Source organism: Stegostoma tigrinum, chromosome 9, assembly GCF_030684315.1.
Source record: "Stegostoma tigrinum isolate sSteTig4 chromosome 9, sSteTig4.hap1, whole genome shotgun sequence".
NCBI classification, from domain to species: Eukaryota; Metazoa; Chordata; class Chondrichthyes; order Orectolobiformes; family Stegostomatidae; genus Stegostoma; species Stegostoma tigrinum.
This window is the reverse complement of record NC_081362.1, coordinates 78,221,775-78,244,793: the sequence shown is the minus strand read 5'-3', so window position 1 is coordinate 78,244,793 and position 23,019 is coordinate 78,221,775. Positions and strand designations below refer to the sequence as shown.

General features: G+C 40.3%; 1 protein-coding gene across 1 annotated transcript in view; it reads left to right on the top strand.

Moving 5' to 3' along the window:
• The window catches only part of ryr2a (ryanodine receptor 2a (cardiac)), a 684,685-nt gene that overhangs the window by 453,362 nt on the left and 208,304 nt on the right, over positions 1 to 23,019 (top strand). The window contains exons 40-49 of the mRNA XM_048535805.2: positions 1,390 to 1,504; positions 2,159 to 2,291; positions 3,821 to 3,924; positions 7,834 to 7,969; positions 10,037 to 10,223; positions 12,056 to 12,161; positions 12,988 to 13,108; positions 15,304 to 15,473; positions 17,638 to 17,858; positions 19,579 to 19,669. Of these exons, the coding sequence (XP_048391762.2) occupies positions 1,390 to 1,504; positions 2,159 to 2,291; positions 3,821 to 3,924; positions 7,834 to 7,969; positions 10,037 to 10,223; positions 12,056 to 12,161; positions 12,988 to 13,108; positions 15,304 to 15,473; positions 17,638 to 17,858; positions 19,579 to 19,669 (1,384 nt within the window). The remainder of the gene's footprint in view (positions 1 to 1,389; positions 1,505 to 2,158; positions 2,292 to 3,820; positions 3,925 to 7,833; positions 7,970 to 10,036; positions 10,224 to 12,055; positions 12,162 to 12,987; positions 13,109 to 15,303; positions 15,474 to 17,637; positions 17,859 to 19,578; positions 19,670 to 23,019) is intronic.

Below are 23,019 nucleotides of genomic sequence, written 5' to 3'. Positions count from 1 at the left end.
ACTTGAAATTCCTCCCTCAACTATATTTGGGGTGGAGATGTTAACTTATTTATAGCAGTGGGTTTATGTCTTGAGAAGATGAGTTTGCGACAAATGCATTTGGCTTGTCAATCCATCATTCCGCAGGATCATTTCAAGGACCCTCTTTTGGATGATTTTGAAAGGATCTTTTATTTGAAAAGCTTTGACGTGACACTATTTGCCACAGAATATTGTAGCCAATTACAACCTAATGTAGTAGTTTTAATATTTCTCACAGTTACTATGCAGTATTCCTTTTAGAGACATGCTCATTATATCATCAGTGTGTCACAGCATGTGACCTGAAGGTATAAAGATCTCAGGTGCCATCTAAGCTGAGGCCGCTTGAAGTATGGCATCCTGATAGAAGCATGATACTATTTGTAGCCAAATAACTTAATATTATTCCAGATATTGAAGTGCCAGTGTCTGTTATATATGTGCATATATGTAAAGTTGTGATAAATATTTATTAAATCTTTAAGTACTATCTTAACCACATCTAATTGAGACCAGCAGAACTGGAAAGAGGTCATAAAACTGTAATCAGCATTCCAAGGAGGACAACTGGCAATAGTCGGTTAAAGAAGAAATCTGAGATAAGAGTGGAACCTCTTGGAATTGAGTATCTGTAAATTATAATTTTGTGTTGTTGTCTTTACAGCTGCTTCATTACATAAACACGTGTTCCTGTATTAAAGAATCGTGACAGCCTCCAATGAATGTTCAATGCCTAAACAGCTACAAAATAAAATATTAATATATAAAACCAGGTTTCACTCTGGAATTTAACTTGTCCTCTACTTCCATCATTTGGGATCATAACAATGACCATGGGAAAATTAGATCACAGATATCCCAAGTTTCTGGAGGCTACACCTGAGCACATTGGAGTTGGAGTGGTTTGATAGATGGCCTTGTTATTCTTTGAATCTGGGAATGTTCAATCATTCCAGGGGAATGAAAAACTTAACTGCATGCTTGAGGATTCCCTTAGTTAAAATGGCAGAAAACACAAATGTGGCATGAAGTCCAAAACACCATAATAACAACTCACCTCACATGACCTGGGGTTGTCAGCATTTCTTCTAGCCTTTAGAAGTTATTTTGAATTGGATTTTCACATTACAGCTTTGGTTTCAATCTGTTTGCCAGTATCAAAAAAAAAATCACATGCTCAGAACTTCAGAGAACACCATTCTAAAAGACAACAAATTTTAAAAAGTCAGAGTTTGGTTGAAATATTCTGAAAGTCAACAATGTAAATAATGTTGCCTTGTTAGTGGAATTGTCACAACAATAAATCAACATCCCTGAGTGCCCATTTGTACTCATTAATTGTGTTTCCTTCCTTCTTTATTTGCTTAGGGACATCATGAATAACAAAGTATTTTACCAACACCCAAATCTAATGAGAGCTCTGGGGATGCATGAGACGGTGATGGAGGTGATGGTGAATGTGCTTGGAGGTGGAGAGTCCAAGGTAGATTTCTCTGGATTCAACATCATTCAACCTTACTGTCATAATACCTCAATTCTTTGCATTTTACCCTTGGATACATCATCCCAATAAGTAATTTATCAGTGAATTGATTCATTAAAATATGATTCAGCATTATTTTTTACTTATTGATAGTAAATATTTCTTGTTGGTATCACCAACTTGAGTTTAGCTTAAACCTAAGTATGTTGAAGAATGAGTTGCAAATTGCCAGTAACTTGTCATCTTTTCAGGCAGTGTCAGCATTATGTTATCCCTCTTCAAAGCTGAAGCCATGAAATTTCTTACATATTCTCAACAAGGATGCTACATATTCTACAAAATTTAAATTAAATATGCATATTTATGTTGATTGAAAATGTGCTACATTACCTGTTTACCCCGAAAAGAACCTGGTGCGGAGACCATTGTTTGCAAATTCGAAAAACACTTAAATAAAATTTCCAGATACAGTATTGTTGAGGAAATGGTATAGTCCACTTCTCAAATATTTCCCATGACATAACATCTCCACTATTACTGGATAATGAAATCAAAAAGTGCTTTGTGACCTTTCTGAACTTTTTTTCCCAATTATTGAACTTTAAAAGAAATGTTCAAATTAAATCAAGTCTATTTTGTTCTACCTTTGTTTAGGAAATTATCTTCCCAAAGATGGTCGCAAATTGTTGCCGTTTCCTGTGCTATTTCTGTCGAATTAGCAGGCAAAATCAAAAAGCCATGTTTGATCACTTAAGCTATTTATTGGAAAACAGCAGTGTTGGATTAGGTGAGGAGAAAAATAAATGATTTGCTGGATGTCCTTTTATTTTATGAATTAATGGAGCATTCACTTCTGATCTTACTGGTGTTCATACACTGGAACAGTACTGTTCAGAATCTAGATATTTCTGGCCATGTAATCCAGAGGCTGAGACCAATGGTCCAGTGATACAAATGCAAAACCTACCATGGAAACTTGGGGAATTTAACTTCAATTGATAGAATTGTCATAAGTTGCTAGCCTCAGTAATGATGAGGTGAGGCAATGGCCTAGTAGTATTATTGCTGGAATGTTAATCCAGAGACTAAGGTAATGTTCTGGGGACCCAGGTTCAAATCTCACTGTGACAGATGGTGGAATAAAATATCTGAAATTAAGAGTTTAATGATGACCATGAATCCATTGTCAATTGTTGGGAAAAACTCACCTAGTTCACTAATGTCCTCTAGGAAAGGAAACTATCATCCTTACTTGGTCTGGCCTACACGTGACTCCAGACCCACAGCAATGTGGTTGACTCTTAACTGCCCTCTGGGCAATTTTGGATGGACAATAAAAGCTGCCTAGCCAGCGACACCCTTATCTTGGTAATGAATAAAGGGGGAAAAATGATGATGAAACTACTGGATTGTTGTAAAATCTCTACTATTTTAGTACAGCTTATTTGAGACTGCAGTTGCACAACAGTGTGTTTGACTCTTAACTGTCCCCTGAAATTACCTTACAAGCAAGTTCATTTGCTACAGCAGAAAGTGCTGCATGTGAACAATGGTTAAAAAAGGTGAATCACGAGGGCAAAAAGGGATGGCAATAAAATACTGTCCTTGATTTCAACACTCACATCCCGATAATGAATAAAAAATGTCACAATTGATCTCACTTAAAAAAGATTCTTCTGTTGGATGTTTTCATTAAACAGCATGCTGGATTTGGGCATGATGGTGTTATTAGTTACTAGTGTTATTGTGTCTTGTGCCCTTAGTATTGCTTCGTAATGGTGAACATAATTCACATCAGCCTTTCATGGTTTAACTGTGCCTTAAAGAGTAGCACTGCACTATCTTAAATGTTACTTTCAAGGTAGTTTCAAAAGTGAGTTAAAAAATAGACCAGCAGTTAATTTATTAAAGGTGCAATGGAATCATAGAGTCTTTATGGCCTGGTAAGAGACCCTTCAGCCCAACATGTCCATGCCAGCCATCATGCATCCATCAATTCTAACCTTATTTTCTAGCACTTGGCCCATAGCCTTATGTTCATGTATTTATTGATGCTGATTTGCAATTGGATTTGACACTCGAACTTCAGATACTTGCCAGGAGTGCTCAATGCATTTTGAAACTGAATTTAAGCATCTCTCAATCAGTCTAAACCTTTCTCTGTCAACTTTACAGTTATTAAAATATCTCAGCCCTGTAGTATCTTACTGTGTATAGGGGAGGCAAATTCTTTTGTCTGATACAATATTAAACAACGCTGTCATACCTAAACTACTTATAAAACTATTTCTTAAATGTTTTATATTTTCTTAACAGCTTCTCCTTCAATGCGAGGGTCTACTCCTTTGGATGTTGCGGCAGCATCTGTGATGGACAACAATGAACTTGCCTTAGCATTGCGAGAGCCCGACTTAGAGAAAGTATGTTTTTTTAGATTTCTGAAAGTATATATATGTTTGGTGGTGGTATCCTCTGGTGGTGTTCGAAATGGCAAAGGCTGATCCTTTGGATGTGGACAGTAGTGGGGTGGAAAGTGAAAACAAGGGGAACCCTATCACTGCTCTGGGGGGAGGGGAAATGGGTGAGGAAAGAATTGCAGAAGAAGGGTGGATCAGGCTGAAGGTCCTGGGGGATTCCTCAGTTGAGGAAAAAATAGAAAATGCCCGATGAATGTTCATTGGACCTGAAACGTTAACTCTGCTTTCACTGCACAGATACTGCCGGACCCTCTCAGTGAATTATTTGTACTTCTTTCAATATAGCACTCACAGGTGACAGTGTAGCCTCCTCTATATTGGTGAGGCCAAACACCAACTTACTTACCAGTTTGCAGAACACCTCCAGTCTGTTCGTAAGAACGACCTTGAGCCACAAGTTGCTTGTTATGTCGATACTCAGTTTTTTTCTTTATTCATTCACAGGATGAGGGTGTCACTGGATAGGCAGCATTTATTGCCCATCCCAAAATGCCCAGAGTGCAGCTAAGAGTCAACTCTCAACAGTTAAGAAGGTAGTTAAGAATCTTGCTCTCAGTGCTAGAATTTCCAGCCTAGGTCTGCTGCAGTGCGGGTAGCGCAGTGGCTCAGTGCCTAGCACTGCTGCCTCATAGCACCAGGGACTTGTTTTTGCTTTCAGCCTTGGGTGACTGTCTGTGTGGAGTTTGCACCTTTTCCGTGTAGGATAACAAGGTGTAGAGCTGGATGAACACAGCAGGCCAAGCAGCATCAGAGGAGCAGGAAAGCTGACGTTTCGGGTCTGGACCCACCTTGTAGGGTTCCTCTTGGTGCCCTTGTTTCCTCCTACAGTCCAGAGATATGCAGGCTAGGTGGATCAGCCCTGGGAAATACAGGGTTACAGGAATAGGGTAGGGGTTTGAATTTGGGGGAGATGCTGTGTGGAGGGTTGTTGTGGACTTGATGGACTGATTGACTTGCTTTCACACTAAAGAGATTCTGTGAAAGCTCAGTGCATGCTGAAGGAATAGCTCTTTATTTTCCATCTGAGTCCTTTGTAACCTTCAGGATACCGCACTGACCTCAACAACTTCGGAGCATGAGCACTGTCCTATATTTTTATTACACCCCCTTCCCTCCCATTCACACCAGTGTCTTGTTTGCATGGATTCACTCTCAGCAATGCCGACCTGTTTTTGACTGTTTGTTTTTTTTTATTTAGACCTCTATTATTGCAGTTAGCACTCTTCTTGTCTTCTGCTCTGGGCCACCTCAATATCTGTTCCACTTGGTCCTCCTCCTCCTCTGTCAACAGCAAAAAAACATAATTTTCCAGCCACTTTCAGTCTCATAGAAGACTAGATTCAAAATGTTCACTCTTTCTTTCTCCACAGATGGTGTCAAACTTGCTACACTTACTGTCTTTATTGTAATTTAGGTCTTATATTTGTATACACAAATCTTAGCACAGATCTTGCTTTGCTACTCTGTTTAAACATTAACTTGAAATGACTACTTTGTGATTGCAATCTCACTTCCTGACTTATACCATTTGTTCTCTTCTCTGTGATCCATCTTATTATGCCATCCAAAGTGACCTGTCTATCTTCTACTTTTAATGAACTGCAAATATTAACCCATGTGCTGCTGAACATACTGTGCGTCTCAACATTTTCTGTTTTAATATCAATGAACATGCTTGCAGCTTTATTGTAAAATTAATCCAATGAGGTATTGTACTGATTTGGAAATCAATTTTGTGTTGAATAGAAAATAATTCCAGTTTCAGAAATAAATATTTTAGAATAAATAATTACAAGTCCTCCATAATATCAATGTCATTTGCCATAGGGAGTGGGAGGGGGAATGACAATTCCTTGTCATAATTAGGCTATTTATGTATATTTCAAATTGTGTACATTAGTTCAGAATACAGTGGTTGAAGGAATTGTCCCTGATTCTTTTAGTTATTTACATGAATTTAAAATCAATACATTTTATATTCCTTAATCAACTAGATACTTTTATTGTTACAATTGATTGGCTTGATTTGATTTTTACCAACATTGACACTACTTTTTAAACAAAGAGACTGTGATGTGATTGCATTCTCCACAACGTAGACCTGGCTGCAAGTATAATCACATTGTTCAAGAATATATCGTTGTATAGTGGACTACTTCAGTTTGAGTAAAACAGTTCTCTGGACCTATATTCACTTCAGCCCCATTTGCATGTGTGTGTTAGATTCACAGATTGATCCTGCACAGAAGGCAACCATTTCCCCCATTGTACCAATCCTTGAAACAGGCTGTCAAGACTTTCTATATGCTCCCTGATTCTCCAACTCTTACCTGATAACCCTGCAAATGTTTTGTCTTCGAGTATTTATCCTGGTATCCTTAGAAAGTAAATATTTAATCAGCTTCTGTTATCCTTTCAGGCAGTGCATTCCACATCAGATCAACTTGCTTCACAAATTTTCTTTCCTTCATGTTTTCCCTGATTTTTTAGCCAGTCACTTTCAGTGAATATTTCATTGTTACTGACCCTTCTGACTCTGGAAACTGTTTTTCATTAATCACTGGGCCCTCAGCCCTTGTTTATAATAAAGCAGGAGAGAGATGCCATCTTTCCTAGAAAACAAAGTTTTCCATATAATGGCTTCAGACATTTGGAAGTAGAAGAGTAGACTCTGACATTTGCGCAGCCTGTAGGCTCCCCAATACAATTCCTTGTTCTAGGCTTCCCATTTATTGACTCCACAGTCATGTCTGCTTCCATGCTGCTTCACGTTGTCAAACTGCTTTGTGATTTATGAAGGCTTTTTTTCCTGTCCATTAATCCACAGCTGTTGTGTGATTATCAAGAAGAGTCTATGCCCACTTTCTTGACAGTGGCCTTGAGACAGTCGTAATGCTGCAGTCCTCCAACCACTCACAGTTTGCCGCTGTACTAAGGGTGAGAGATTGACTGTTTGGAAAGAAAGGCAGCCTCCCTTTAAGGTGATTGGAGGAAGGTATGGGGAAGATGTCAGAGGTAGGTTCTATACACAGAGTGGTGGGTGAGTGGAATGTGCTGCTAGCATTGCTAGAAGAGTCAGATACTTCAGAGACTTTTAAGTGACTCTAGGATGGGTACATGGAGGATAGTAAAATGTGTGGTATACAGGGTAGATTGATCTTAGTAGGATAATAGGGCGGCACAACATTGTGGGCCGAAGGGTCTGTACTGTTCTATGTTCTCCAACGCTTATTTTTTGCAAGTAACCGATGCTGAATGGAAAACTGTGTCACAGTCAGAAGCAGGGCTGATTCAGACAGTTCATTCTTTGGTGATAATCAGTGATGTTGCTAACTGAAAAGAACTTCCTTTGAATAGTGCCCATGAAGATAGTGACTTACTGCGTAGCTTTTCCTCCACAAAAGGGAAAACACCTGGAGCCATGATTTCTTGTAAGGGGAGTATTGTTCAGTTTTAATGGAAACAATGTAAAGTATATGTTTGTATATGAAAGGATTATCCAACCAATTTTTATGGCAATCTTGTAGCCTAGTCACAACTACTTTTGAGCCAAAATTCCCGAGTTCAAGTTGTTGATTGCGGAAGAAGTGCTTAAAGCATAGTTTCAATAGCTTGTTAATCAGCCGGCTAATCCTTTCAACACTTCTCTGTTATTCCCCAGTGGAAGACTGTGAAACCAACAAAGCATTTTTCATTGAACTGTTGTCCCTTTAAGAAGTTCAAAAGTACTCAGTTTGTAGCTAGATTACACTCTAGCTCTACCTTCACTACTGCATCTCTTCCAGGAAATTGATATTTCGTTGAAGCTGAATGCTTTATCCAAATAATTTTTGACTGTGTTCCATTCTCTAGGTTGTTCAATATTTGGCTGGCTGTGGCCTCCAGAGCTGCGCTATGCTAGTTGCCAAGGGTTACCCAGATATTGGGTGGAATCCTGTGGAAGGGGAGCGGTATCTGGATTTTCTCCGGTTTGCAGTATTTTGCAACGGTAAGGTGCTATCTAACAGCATGCCCTTTCAAAGTAAAGACTGTGCAGCAGGAAGGGCAACAATTGTGTTATGAGAAGGGGAGAATAAAGTGTGATTTACTCCATTCATTGAAAATTCATGTCATTAATAGAAACCAGCCACATGTGAGAATGTAGACAGGATGCCTATTCTGTCGGTAGAATCCTGTGCTCTCTTCACGTTGGATCGTCACCTCCTTTCCATCTTCACCACAATTAATGTGGTAGAAAGGTCCCTGGATAGTCTTCCTATTTCACTGCTGTATTAAGTGGTGGATGGGAGACCTGCCATGTATGGAGTGCAACAAGTGCAAATTCTGTGTAAAATGCACAAGCCTTTATTTATTTATTTGTTGGTCTGTCAGAGGTTTTCAGAACTGTGTATATCAAAAAATATAAATCTTTTTCCATACTAAGTGAGCAATGTGATCTAAATTTCCATTGAAAGACCACAAGCAAGAGAGATTTATTTCTGTGCTCGATTAATAGTAATCAGAGTTCAATATAAATGAGCGCACGGATTATGAATGAAGATAGTCAAAATCAGTTGTTGTTTAACAGCTTTCATAGTTTTCCTTTGGAGAATTGGGTAAAGTCATTGTAAGACTCTTAGGTTGATTAACACTCTGACAGGGCAGAACAATGAATGTTCCTTCCGTGGCTATTTATCAATATCATACCAACTAGAAGGGTGATTATTCCTGAACAACAGAAAAAGATTTAAAGGCTTGTACGTGCTGTACTAAAAGACAAGCACACCACCAACTTCTACCTCCCCGTATTGCAAATTTTGCAAATTTGCATGTTCTCATGAGGAACATGTTGCTAATATCTTGTAAATCACATTCTAAGGTTTGCTAATGTCATTGTCAAGGTCACGAAAAACAGGTTGTGGGTATTGTTTATCTGTGAGCACATATAAGTACCAGTGAGCTTTTGTGGCACAGTAGTGGAGCCTCTAACAGGGGGTCGGGGTTCAAGTCTTCCCTGCTCTAGGGGTATGTATTAACACCCATGAAAAGGCTGATTAGAAAATATCTACATGTAAATAGGAGAAAGTGCGACACTGGGATGTTTGATGAGAGCTTTGAGATGGAGTGAATCAGTAAACTCATTCCATTAAGAAAAGCTGTGTGTCTTAGACTCTACCTCACCAGCTGGTTTAGAGTCTGTGAACATACACATGGAGGTTGAGCAGCAGGATCAGCATGCCCAGAGTATTTTCCATTGATTAATTTCTCCTGAGCTGTTGACCTGTTCATAACCAATCCTAGCTGACCTTTACTTCTTTGTAGCCAAAGTGCTGAAATTGATCACATTGACACCCCAACAAAGACTGGAAATTCAGCCTTGAAGCTTCCATTAATAAACTTGTTCCATGGATTTATCAGCCAAGTTCTCAGGAGAGCTTAAATAGTAAATTAAATAGCATTTTGTAATAAATATTTTAAGTACTAACATTTAATTTACAGGTTGTTTGAGCTAATCATTGCACTCTTGATAACTTTCTGGGGGAAAGACAGTATTTGTTTCACTTTTTAAAAACAAAATAAAGCTTAAACATTTGCCCTATGTTGAAGGCTGTGTAAAATGCAAATAAGTAATCACAATTTTATAGTACTGCTGTACATCTGCAGTGAATTATCGATCAATTTCTAATATTAGAAACTGACGAATTGGGCATCAGAATGAATGGATTTTAGAGTGTGAGTTATCTTCATTACAAATTACAGACAAATACGAACATTTCATTCAGATCATGCTATAAGTCATGTGTATGTCTTAATGCCAACTACTGTGAATGAATAGAGTAAATTAGCGAGTTATACCTCAATGTAGCAGAGAACTGATGCCCAATAGCAGAGCTAGCCGCAATGACAAGGAAATTTTGTTTTATTTGTCTGCAGGAAGGAACAATGTTTCTACATAGTGTCAGAGCTTTCTAAATCCCTGCCTAATATTGGCTTTGAAATACATTGTTGATTTAAGGATTATTCTTTTGTGTGATGTGCTAGATTCTCACATTCACATTGTTCCATCAATATGTAGGCGAGAGTGTGGAAGAGAATGCCAATGAGGTTGTAAGGTTATTGATACGTCGCCCCGAGTGCTTTGGCCCAGCTCTGAGAGGAGAAGGTGGGGATGGGCTTCTTGCTGCTATGGAGGAAGCTATAAAGATCTCTGAAGATCCAGCAAGAGATGGCCTGTCATCAACTGATGAATCTAGTAGAAGGCTGTGAGTCTGACTTATGACCCGAAAGACAATTACTGTCATATTTTGGTGGTTGTGGAGTGACCAGGGCTATTCTTTGAAATATATATTTTTCAAGGTAGCTCCAGCTGAATTAAGAAAAAACCAAGCATACCGTACCTTTCAGCCTGACATTCATTTATATTCAGGATCTCGGCCTTGCTCATGAAATGAAAATGTTAAAAATTCATTATAGCATAACGATTGCTTTGTCTAGATCTAAATATAAGGATATAGAAACAGGAATAAGTGATTCAGCCCCATGAGCTGCCCAACTTTCAATTAGATCATAACTGACCTGAATTTTAATTTAGTTTATTCGTCTTAATTCCATAACCCTTAATTGTCTTATCTGACAATGCAATTAGAGCCATTTTTGGAATTTCTAGTTGAACCCCCAAGCCTCAACAGCTTTTTGGAAGAGACCGTTCCAGATTTCTCACGTATGATAAAGTGCTTCCTGACATCCTGAATGGCCTTGCTCTAATTTTGAGGTTATAAATTAAGTTTTAAGAAACATATGTCAGTTTTGTCTTTCTGGCCAAATGGTTTTTGAATAGGGAGGATTATTGCTTCAGTTGAATTACTAAACTGAGAAGTATTAGAACTGAACCAAAATAATAGGCACAGTCATAAGTTCAAACATTTGTGATGACTCAACTGAATCGCTTAATTAAGCTCATCCACATTGTAAACTCAGCAAATTCTTTGAGCCAGTTTCCTCAATATTATCTATAGTTGCAGTTTACAATAAAATATTCTAAAAAATCAGCAAAAAGAAACAGGAAGATGTTCTTCCTCAATGCTTTTTATTTGAGTGGTTAATGCCAAGGCAGCTGGAAATGTTGTGTTGCTGCAAAAGCTACAATTATTGATTTAAAAACTGTGGAGCCACAATCCTTCTTTAATGAAAATAAGGAAGAGCCATGCTTTTCTTTGCAAATATTAACTGGCTAATAAAATTGAATTCACAGATCTTGCAAATTTTAAACAGTGGATGGCTGTCATTTTATTAAGAGGATTTTAACTATAGATAAAGAAGTAATTTACCATTATCCATGGCAAGAGGACTTTTTTTTCACAACTTGTAGTGATTGTGCTGTTGGAAATTACATGATATGCACAAGTAGCTCACATCTTAGTGTCACCAAAAGACAGTCATTGCTGGCAGAAACCTGGCTACACTTGGGTTGTTGCTTGGTGGCGCATGTAGGGTGTACCAGAGGACAGCAGGAAAGATATATAGAAAACATTTCAGCAAAGCTGTGTAAAATGCAATTCTTGCAACATAAATAAGTTTTTAAGTTATAGCATATGCTGCTAACATTATATAATATTGGAATTTATGCATGTTTATAGGGAGGCAATGCCTAGTGGTATTATCACTGGACTGTTAATTCAGAAACCCAGATAATCTTCTGGGGACCTGGGTTCGAATCCCGTCATAGTAGATGGTGGAATCTGAATTCAATAAAAATATCTGGAATAAGAATCTCAAATGACCATGAACCCATTGCTGATTGTCAGAAAACCCCATCTGGTTCACTAATGTCCTTTCGGGAAGGAAATTGCCATCCTTACCTGGTCTGGTCTACGTGTGATTCCAGATCCACAACAATGTGGTTGACTCTTAACTGCCCTCTGAGCATTTAGGGATGAACAATAAAAGCTGCCTAGCAGCAATGCCCTCATCCTGTAAATGAATAAAGAAATAAAAAAGTTTGTGTGTATTGAAGTTTGTGACCAACACAAATCACTGTTAGTACCTGTTAAATTTCACAAAACACAGAAATGTTGTTAATACATTTGGTTAACAGAGACCTTGAAGAAGAGGAAGATGACACCATTCACATGGGGAATGCTATCATGACCTTCTATTCTGCTTTAATTGATTTATTAGGCCGTTGTGCACCAGAGATCCATGTAAGTAACAAATCAAGTCAAAAATCAATTTCATTAGTCTCTGAGATCACTTTCATAAATCTACTCAGTATGGCTGTTCTAGTTTTTCGATAGCTCTTCAAAAAGTTGCTATGGATGGGGGAAAGGAATTTCCACATCTTTCTTGCATTTGGAGAAAACATATTAACAATATTTACAATGTGATTAGTAAAGCAACTGAGATTGTCATTATTGAGAGTTTTGTCAATCTTGTAACAACATTGTGCAAAGAGGTATCCCGGAATCATTTTTAACATTGATGAAGAAGTCTGTAATATGGAGTGCCAGTGTTCACTTTCTTCCCACGTATTCACACCACAATTCTAGATTAAAAACTGAGACCTCAGTTTAATGCTGTTTTGCTTACCCTTTCTTCCTGCCATTGCTCCTAGTCAAGCTGCACAGAAGCTAGGGGGTCCATGGTTTTATAATTAAAAGGAGAGTATCCAGGTCTATCCATTTAGTTGAAACAACATATTCGCACAAGATTCCCACAAGGTAGTGTAGTCAAACATAGAAGGATAGGGGCAGGCAGTCATGAAAATCACAAACTAAACATTTCCTGCCATTTTTAGAACACCAGGTTTCAGATTAACTTTGGTAAAAGTCTGGGATCGAATTGTCTTCTTCTTATCTTCAGCCAAGAGGTGAAAGTTAAAAATATGAAGAGCAAATAATACACTGAACCAGAGACTGCCACCATGACCAAAAAAGCAATAGTAATCTTGACTTGTGTCAAATTGTGTCAGTTGTGTAGTTCCCCCCTTTTACATATCTCAATGTTCATTTGTTTTCTTTATTACAATAGCTCATTAATGCAGGCAAAGGGGAGGCAATCCGAATTAAATCCATTCTCCGTTCATTGATTCCGCTGGAAGACCTGGAAGGAGTTGTCAGCATTCCCTTCCAGATGCCAACAGTTGCAAAGGGTACGTTTACCACATTTAATGAAAGGACTTTGGAGACTGCATGTTAAGTGATTTTAACTGTAGTTTTATGACAAATGTAATTGTGCCATCAAATCAGCAATTTACTATCCATAAATGAAATGATCAACTCCATATGTGAACTTTTAGGCTATTCTGTTGAGTGTAGAGAGAAAAAGGTAATGAATTGGTTACGGTTTGAAGTATGGTTGTGAAAATTATCTCTGATAATTTATTAAGCATTTATACTATCTGCCTGTAAGCTTTCCATTGACAACAGGGATTATTGATTGCCTGAGGGAATTGCTGCAGCACTATGTTCAAGAATCTCTCAACATAACTTTGATGAGTGGGAACAAATCATATGTATTATTCTCATGGACAGCCTACATTTGCTAGAGTAATGGTCTGTTACAAGATATGGCATTTTTAATAATGATGTGTTTCAAACTGACAGCTGTATATCTTTGTTGACAAGCAAAAGAAGTATTTAAGAGGTTATTAAGATAATTGTTAAAAGAAGAATCTTACAAAAGAAATTGCATGGTGTTGAAATAATTAACCATAGGGATTCTGCTAGTCTGTGCAAACAATGTAATATAAATAACTCAACTGAACAGAATTGCTTGACTTAATGTGATGGTGCATTGTTTGATTGTGAATGTGACATTTTTGAGGATTTATTTGCAAAACCTGCTGCGTTGGAACAATATTTACATTCTTCAAATGCAGTTTTTGACCCCACCTCACTAAGTAAACTAATGCCCATTTTATCTTGTCCTCGAAACACAGATGTGGAAAACAGAGGAATTGTGAAATTACTTAGCCAGGTGAAGAGATTGCTCACCCTATTCTCGTGTACTGACATGAAAAAAATTGAAAATAGAGTCAAATTTAGTAGATTTGCAGTGAATAAAGTAATGTGGTGCATCAAAGTGTTTGCCCGAATTTTTCTTCTAGCAGTATAGCTGATGTTAAGCTGTGAGTGCTCATACAGCAAGTGAGTGATTGGAATGAATATTGATAGATTCCATAATGTACAAACAAATCACTCCATCTGGCGAAGAAGGACATTTTTTCTTGCTTTATTTTAACTATTTTCAGAGCTTTAAATGGTTTCTCTGTTTGATAGTTTTGATGAGACTTGTTACTTAAAGTAGGCTTATTGAGCCTTGGGAATTTTAACCTTTTTGATCTGATAAGAGGGCCTGGGCTGAGGGCAGCAACTCTACAGAGTGCAGGAAACCTGGAAGTTGGGGTTACCCCCAATATTGTTGTTGTTTTAAATTGTATCTGATAGCACCGACACGTCTCCCACCTAAATGACAGGCTTAGATTCCAGTTGGGCAGGGATCAGCCTTGAGGAAGCTATTGGCTTAGATAGATCCACAGCTCAAGTTTGGGTTTGGGAAGGCATACCAACCCATTGTTGGCATTAAAATAACTCTTATTATGTTCTTTTTACTTTGTCTGAATGTTCTGAGCTTGCAGCAAATCCTGTTGTGAGGGGTTTGCTGCTCCTTAGCCTTATCTTTCCAAGTGACAAGAAGATGTAGCATGCTGTCTTTTCAACAAGCTAGTGTCAAGTTGCTCAAAAATTAAGGTGTTGCATCCACTTCAGTTTACTGCCACATGGTTATAACTGTTCTGGAGATGGTATTCAATGTAATATGCAAGGTTTGTTTTAATACTGAACAGCTGTTGATATTTTGCAAGTTTTCCATTATTTAAACTGATTTGGCATGCATTACAGATAGGTGCATGGTTTTTCTCAAAATGGCTTTGTATTGATTTCTGTCTGTTGGATAGAGTCTAATCTTTACTGATCTTTGTTGGGACAAAGTAAAAGTGAAATCCCTGGCCCAATCCTACAGTGTAAGTATTGAATGGAGATAACATGACACCTTCGAATTTGAAGAGTGGAATGTGGATTGAACCTTTTTTGCTCTGCTAGACTTTCAGCTAGTTACTGAGGGAATTTGGTGAAAATGGTGGCTGCTTCCCTGGAGGAGAGGGAATATTTTGCTGTTCCCAAATGCCAATTCCGCAACACCGTCCTCAGAATGGAGGTTGTTCGCCTGTCTGTGTGTTGCTTGTGCATCTGAGAAGGGAAAGCAAAAGCAAAAATTATGATTTCTTTTGTCATTTGAATTATTTAAGAAACGAGTCAATTAGTAAATGCGTACGTTTCCTTTTAGATGGCACGGTTGTGGAGCCAGACATGTCAGCAGGATTCTGCCCAGATCACAAAGCTGCCATGGTTTTATTCCTGGAAAGGGTATACGGAATCGAAGAACAAGATTTCCTTTTACATCTACTGGAAGTTGGCTTTCTGCCAGACCTCCGTGCTGCTGCCTCACTGGACACAGTGAGTAGATAAGAATCCTCAGAAGTTTAATTGGTGTCATGTCTCTCCATGTTTCTGTCAACGTGATATAAGTATAGTAGTGAATCAGCAATTCACACTGAAAATAAACCAGCCTGACTGACTTGTAGATAAATAAAAAATCAAGCTACAATATCAATGGTTACCGCCAGTTAAATGGATTAACCTAAATAAATTCAATTCATTGTCTATCTATTATTCATTTAGAAGTTGTCACCAGGAATTCAGCAAAGCGTAATGGTGAATATGTATAATTTTTAAGCAGCTATACTGTAGGGATTTTTCTCATGTATCTTGATAGATATAATGAAAATATAAAACTTTAATATTCTATCTACATGAACTGTACCTGCAGTAAAATTACACAATTTGTCTTCCCAAAGTCGGCTTCTATCCAGAACAAATTCTTTGAGAAGCTTAAGTTAGAATTAAGTATTAATTGTTACATGATTGGCACTAAGCACGGAGTCCAATTTTAGCTGATAGATGTGCTTAAAACATACATTGGCACAGCATTAACACCCCTTGGATAAATCACACAGGTCCATAACATACTGCTGCCTGTATATTTAAAATAAATGTATTAACACTCTGAAGGGCAACATGAGATTTGAATACACAGACAGCTCAAAGGCTGTGAAGCAGGAATTCTTTATTTTACTGGTATCAGGTCTTTATAAACAGAGAGATAAATTAAGGATAACCAAGGAACAATTTGGAATAGGTACATGGAACATAGCCAGTGGGTTATATTGGGCTGAAGAAATCTTTATCTTTCTGCTTCCCCCTGCCACTTCCCATCAGCCCTACTTGTACCAATGTCACTGTTTTCCCCCAGAGTCCATTCGGTTACTTCCGCCACCCGTGCTCCCTATTGACACCTGTTGGTGGTGTTCCTGGCAATCTTTTTGGTTTCCTTGGTCAGTGTCCTTCATCACCATCACCACCTGTTTCTGGAGGACCTGATACAGGCTCGTTCACTACTAGTTATCAGTCTTTATATTATACATTTCCTTTTCACAACCAGTCTCTTTCCAGGACAAGGGATGGCACTTACAAAATGACAGTCAAGTTAGACCATAAGAAACAGGAACATAAGTAGGCCAATCACCCCCTTTAGCCCGCTTAATCATTCAGTAAGTTCATGGCTGATCTGACATTTCTCATGTATACTTTGCTGCGTTTTCCCTGTAACTCTTGATTACTCTACTGATCAAGAATCTATCTACCTCAGTCTTAAATATACACAAGGACTCTGCCCCAGTTAATTTACCTTCATAATGTAAGGCCTCAACTACCATTGCTCATATTAGGAATTTGGTCTTGTGGCTGTCCACTCCCATGAATTTATTTACTATCAATTGTCTGTGCCATGGTAGATTCTCATTAACGTATGATAATCATCTTGGATCGTGCAAGTCAGTGACAGCTTGGCATTGATGTTATAATTTGATGGTGATTATTCCAGTCTGTATTGTACAGAACATAAATTTTGGGACTGCGCAAACTGAAGAGTTATGGCAGATGATTACAATGCATGAGCAAAACTCCTGTCCAAAATTAGAACGCTTACACATTTGTAACAATATTGGCTGGTTGCCTTTGCATATGACTGTAAGCCATATACTGTGCACACCATGTTTCCTACAGGATCTCTATGGCATTGGTGTAGCAGATGTACCTTTTCTGTGTTGACATGGTACATGATTTATGTCTACTCAAATGTTAGTTAATGAATGGATGGTAGCTTCTCTATCACCTGCACTCGTTGTCCGTACCCCGACAGAATTATTTCAAAGTTTCTGCCACAATTAACAACAGGGTTGGAAAAGAATGAGGTGGTATTCTGGAAACAGGTTCCCTGTGGTCAGAGCTTACCAGAATCAGTGACACTGACAGTAGACAAATTAGACTTGGGATTACTATAGTAAAGTGCCTGAGGGTTAGAGATTACCTGTGAAATGGGTTGATCCTTACACATGTTAGAACAAATATGCTTGTAACCAGAATAAGATCTGTATTTCTGCCTGCTATTAGGGGTGTGTTTGAGCAGGGTTTCTAAACCTCATCAGTTTGTTCAGATTAGGTGCTTTTTGCTGGAGAGATAAAATACATATTTATGTTTGTATTTTTTTCTTACATCTAGGCTGCGTTGAGTGCCACAGATATGGCATTGGCACTGAATCGATACCTGTGCACTGCTGTTCTGCCACTGTTAACCAAGTGTGCCCCACTTTTTGCTGGTACAGAACATCACGCGTCTCTTATTGATTCCTTATTGCACACTGTCTACAGGCTCTCTAAAGGGTGCTCCCTCACTAAGGCCCAGAGGGATGCCATTGAGGAGTGCTTACTAGCAATCTGTGGGTAAGTTAAATGATAAGAAGGCAACAAATTGAATGTTTCAGGTTCAAGCTGTCTATAACATCACATTACTTCCTGTAAAAATAGAAAGAACTGTAGATGCTGTAAATCAGGAACAAAAGCAAAGTTGTTGGAAAAGCTCAGCAGGCCTGGGACCATCTGTGAGGGAAAAAACAGAGTTAATGTTTTGGGTCCACTGACCCTTCCTCAGCCTAGTTCTGAAGAAAGGGTCACCAGACTTGAAACATTAATTCTGCTTCACAGATGCTGCCAGACCTACTGAGCTTTTCCAGCAACTTTCTGTATTGGCAGAAGCTAATGTTGCTTTCTGTTCAGTGTGCTTGAAAATCAATCAGAGAATAGTGTTTCAACCTTATATTGTGTAAGTCTCGCACTGTAAGTCTCGTAAGAGACCGCACTGAGACTAGCTCTGTCATTCTTACCATTTCACTTTCAGATGGTTATTAATGTCTGAACATTTTTCCTGTTGCTTCCAAGTGTTGATTGTTAGGCTGAGGTGGCGATTCAACCCCCTTGCAGCAATGCCAAGGATGGGCCTGCCTTTGCAAATGTATTTACCCCATAGCCATTAAGTGGTTAAAAACCGAACAAACTGCAGATGATGCTAATCAGAAACAAAAACAGAGATTGCTGGTAAAGCTCAGCAGGTCTGGCAGAATCTGTCAAGAGAGAAACCAGAGTTAACATTTCAGGTTGGATGACCCTTCTCAGAACTGATGGTAGCTAGGAAATGTGGGTTTATGTGCAGCAGAGAGGGAGAGAAGGTAAAGACTAAACATTAGGTAGTGATAGAGTCCAAAGAGAGTGAAGAACAGTTAGACAGACAACGGATTGGATAACAATCTGGCTAGGAGGGTGAACAGCTATTAATGGGATAGTAGGAACTGCAGGGACTGTTAGTGGCTAACAGTGCATGTGTCGAATAGCAGACTGTGATAACAAGGCCTAGTGCGTCAAGATTGGGGTAAGGACATAGGAGAGCTCAAGCCCATAAGCTATTGAACTCAATATTGAGTCTGGAGGGCTGCAGGGCCCCCAGTCGGAAAATGAGATGCTGTTCTTCCAGCTTGAGCTTCGCTTCTTTGGAGCACTGCAGCAAGCCTGGGGCGGGAGAACAGGGTGGTGTGTTGAAATGGCAGGAAACTGGATGCTCAGGGTCTTTTTTGCAGACAGAACATAGGGTTCTATGACATGGTCACCCAGTCTACATTTCGTTTCCCTAAGAGGAGACCACATTGTGAGCAGTGCCTGGTTTTAGACCCTTCCCCACCTGGCATCCGAACCCCAAGGGGCTGTGAAATTCCAGCCCACATTTCAAACAGGCTTCACCTTTTTGAGCATCTTTCTGTCCTGCATCATCACAGCTTAGTTTTTCTTAGCTGCATTTCATCCCAAATCCTCAAACATAAGAGAACCTGATCTTCCTCAATGTCCCCCTAAAATCTTTTCAGATCCAAACTGGGCATAATCTAATTCAAACTTCCTGGTTTATCTTGTGAATTCTTTATTTATTTTGCTCTTGTTCATGTCTTCAACAAATGGTTGTTTGCCCCTCATTTGGTTTCCCAATTCAAAAAAAGAAGAATAATAATATTTATTAATAATGTCTTAAAGGATAATGTAATTATTGCATTGCTGTAATGGTAAGTATGAGAAAGAATCACATTCTTATCTCATCAGAGAGAATTCTCTTCCTACACAGCCAATTACGACCATCCATGATGCAGCACTTGTTGAGGAGATTGGTGTTTGATGTCCCCTTGCTGAATGAACATGCAAAGATGCCTCTGAAAGTAAGTATGTGTATTGACTAAATGTAGTGGTAAGTCCTTCAAAGCTCATTGTTGCTCTTGTTCTTGATATTCATGGGAATGCTTAATGTGTTCATGCAATATTTGATTTGCCCTGTTTGGTCTTGTGATTCCAACCACTGGTAAGTAATGGTTTTAGTAGTTTACTGCCATCAATTAAGTCTTAATGAGAAGAAGCTCTTGTCTTGAACAAGATGCAATTTAATGCACAATTGCTATTCAGATACAAATTAATTCAGTAAGACGAAAATGTTATCAAGACCATGAAGAGACCCATAGATGTAAGTCTTCACTTCATGAGATTCTAACATGTTCTACCTGAGCTCAACACAAGCCTATCTTCGGAGCAAAAAGCAGTCTCTGTCATCAGTTGCTTCAGGACTATTACCGTGTGTACAGAACCTTCATTTGCTATTTTCAATTTGCAAACAAAATAAGTTTTTGAATTTCTTAGCAAATGGGAGCTCTGCTGCAGATTTTCTGCTATCCTGCATGTGAGACACAAGGTGGTCAAGAATTCTTTTGTGGGCAGGACAACTTGGTGAGGTCTTACACTTATCTTGAATAACTTTATCTGAAGTGTACATGGTACCCATACCTGGTCAACAAGTAGGAAGAGCCAGTGCACAGGAGAGGTATAGATAATTTCTAATCAACCTGTTCAGAGATGTTATTAGAGATAATGGGAACTGCAGATGCTGGAGAATTCCAAGATAATAAAATGTGAGGCTGGATGAACACAGCAGGCCAAGCAGCATCTCAGGAGCACAAAAGCTGACGTTTCGGGCCTAGACCCTTCATCAGAGAGGGGGATGGGGAGGGGGAACTGGAATAAATAGGGAGAGAGGGGGAGGCGGACCGAAGATGGAGAGTAAAGAAGATAGGTGGAGAGAGTGTAGGTGGGGAGGTAGGGAGGGGATAGGTCAGTCCAGGGAAGACGGACAGGTCAAGGAGGTGGGATGAGGTTAGTAGGTAGCTGGGGGTGCGGCTTGGGGTGGGAGGAAGGGATGGGTGAGAGGAAGAACCGGTTAGGGAGGCAGAGACAGGTTGGACTGGTTTTGGGATGCAGTGGGTGGGGGGGAAGAGCTGGGCTGGTTGTGTGGTGCAGTGGGGGGAGGGGACGCACTGGGCTGGTTTAGGGATGCAGTAGGGGCAGGGGAGATTTTGAAACTGGTGAAGTCCACATTGATATCATATGGCTGCAGGGTTCCCAGGCGGAATATGAGTTGCTGTTCCTGCAACCTTCGGGTGGCATCATTGTGGCACTGCAGGAGGCCCATGATGGACATGTCATCTAGAGAATGGGAGGGGGAGTGGAAATGGTTTGCGACTGGGAGGTGCAGTTGTTTGTTGTGAACTGAGCGGAGGTGTTCTGCAAAGCGGTCCCCAAGCCTCCGCTTGGTTTCCCCAATGTAGAGGAAGCCGCACCGGGTACAGTGGATGCAGTATACCACATTGGCAGATGTGCAGGTGAACCTCTGCTTAATGTGGAATGTCATCTTGGGGCCTGGGATGGGGGTGAGGGTGGAGGTGTGGGGACAAGTGTAGCATTTCCTGCGGTTGCAGGGGAAGGTGCCGGGTGTGGTGGGGTTGGAGGGCAGTGTGGAGCGAACAAGGGAGTCACGGAGAGAGTGGTCTCTCCGGAAAGCTGACAGGGGAGGGGATGGAAAAATGTCTTGGGTGGTGGGGTCGGATTGTAAATGGCGGAAGTGTCGGAGGATAATGCGTTGTATCCGGAGGTTGGTAGGGTGGTGTGTGAGAACAAGGGGGATCCTCTTGGGGCGGTTGTGGTGGGGGCGGGGTGTGAGGGATGTGTTGCGGGAAATGCGGGAGACGCGGTCTCCGTGACTCCCTTGTTCGCTCCACACTGCCCTCCAACCCCACCACACCCGGCACCTTCCCCTGCAACTGCAGGAAATGCTACACCTGTCCCCACACCTCCTCCCTCACCCCCATCCCAGGCCCCAAGATGACATTCCACATTAAGCAGAGGTTCACCTGCACATCTGTCAATGTGGTATACTGCATCCACTGTACCCGGTGCGGCTTCCTCTACATTGGGGAAACCAAGCGGAGGCTTGGGGACCGCTTTGCAGAACACCTCCGCTCAGTTCGCAACAAACAACTGCACCTCCCAGTCGCAAACCATTTCCACTCCCCCTCCCATTCTCTAGATGACATGTCCATCATGGGCCTCCTGCAGTGCCACAATGATGCCACCCGAAGGTTGCAGGAACAGCAACTCATATTCCGCCTGGGAACCCTGCAGCCATATGATATCAATGTGGACTTCACCAGTTTCAAAATCTCCCCTTCCCCAACTGCATCCCTAAACCAGCCCAGTTCGTCCCCTCCCCCCACTGCACCACACAACCAGCCCAGCTCATCCCCCCCACCCACTGCATCCCAAAACCAGTCCAACCTGTCTCTGCCTCCCTAACCGGTTCTTCCTCTCACCCATCCCTTCCTCCCACCCCAAGCCGCACCCCCAGCTACCTACTAACCTCATCCCACCTCCTTGACCTGTCCGTCTTCCCTGGACTGACCTATCCCCTCCCTACCTCCCCACCTACACTCTCTCCACCTATCTTCTTTACTCTCCATCTTCGGTCCGCCTCCCCCTCTCTCCCTATTTATTCCAGTTCCCTCTCCCCATCCCCCTCTCTGATGAAGGGTCTAGGCCCGAAACGTCAGCTTTTGTGCTCCTGAGATGCTGCTTGGCCTGCTGTGTGCATCCAGCCTCACATTTTATTATCAGAGATGTTATTACATGCTTCTGGCGCAGCTGAGACTTGAACCTGGGCCTTTTGGCGTAGATGTACAGATACTAGCACTGCACCACGAGAGCCCTCACTTGAAAGATGTAAAGTTAAAACAGATTGGAAGGCACAGTGCAGTTTGCAATCAAACAAAGCAAACAACATTGAACTAAAACTGGGAAGAAAATTTGAGTGGAGAAACAAGATTTGGCAATATTAGTGTACTTGTGGCATTTATTTTACTGTTGTTTTAATGCAGAAGATACCCTGTTAATTTTAAATTATTTGAAGCCTCTGCCATTACAGCAGACAGGACACTGTTAATTCACTAGAGATAATAAGAACTGCAGATGCTGGAGAATCTGAGATAACAAGGCGTAGAGCTGGCTGGACACAGCAGGCCAAGCAGCAGCATAGGAGCAGGAAAGGTGACGTTTTGGACCTAGACCTTTTTCTGCCTATGATGCTGCTTGGCCTGTGGTGTCCATTCAGCTCTACACCTTGTTATCACTGTTAATTCACTGTTGAGTACGTACACAGCAGTATGTGTAAGCTTTGATTAATCTTAAACCT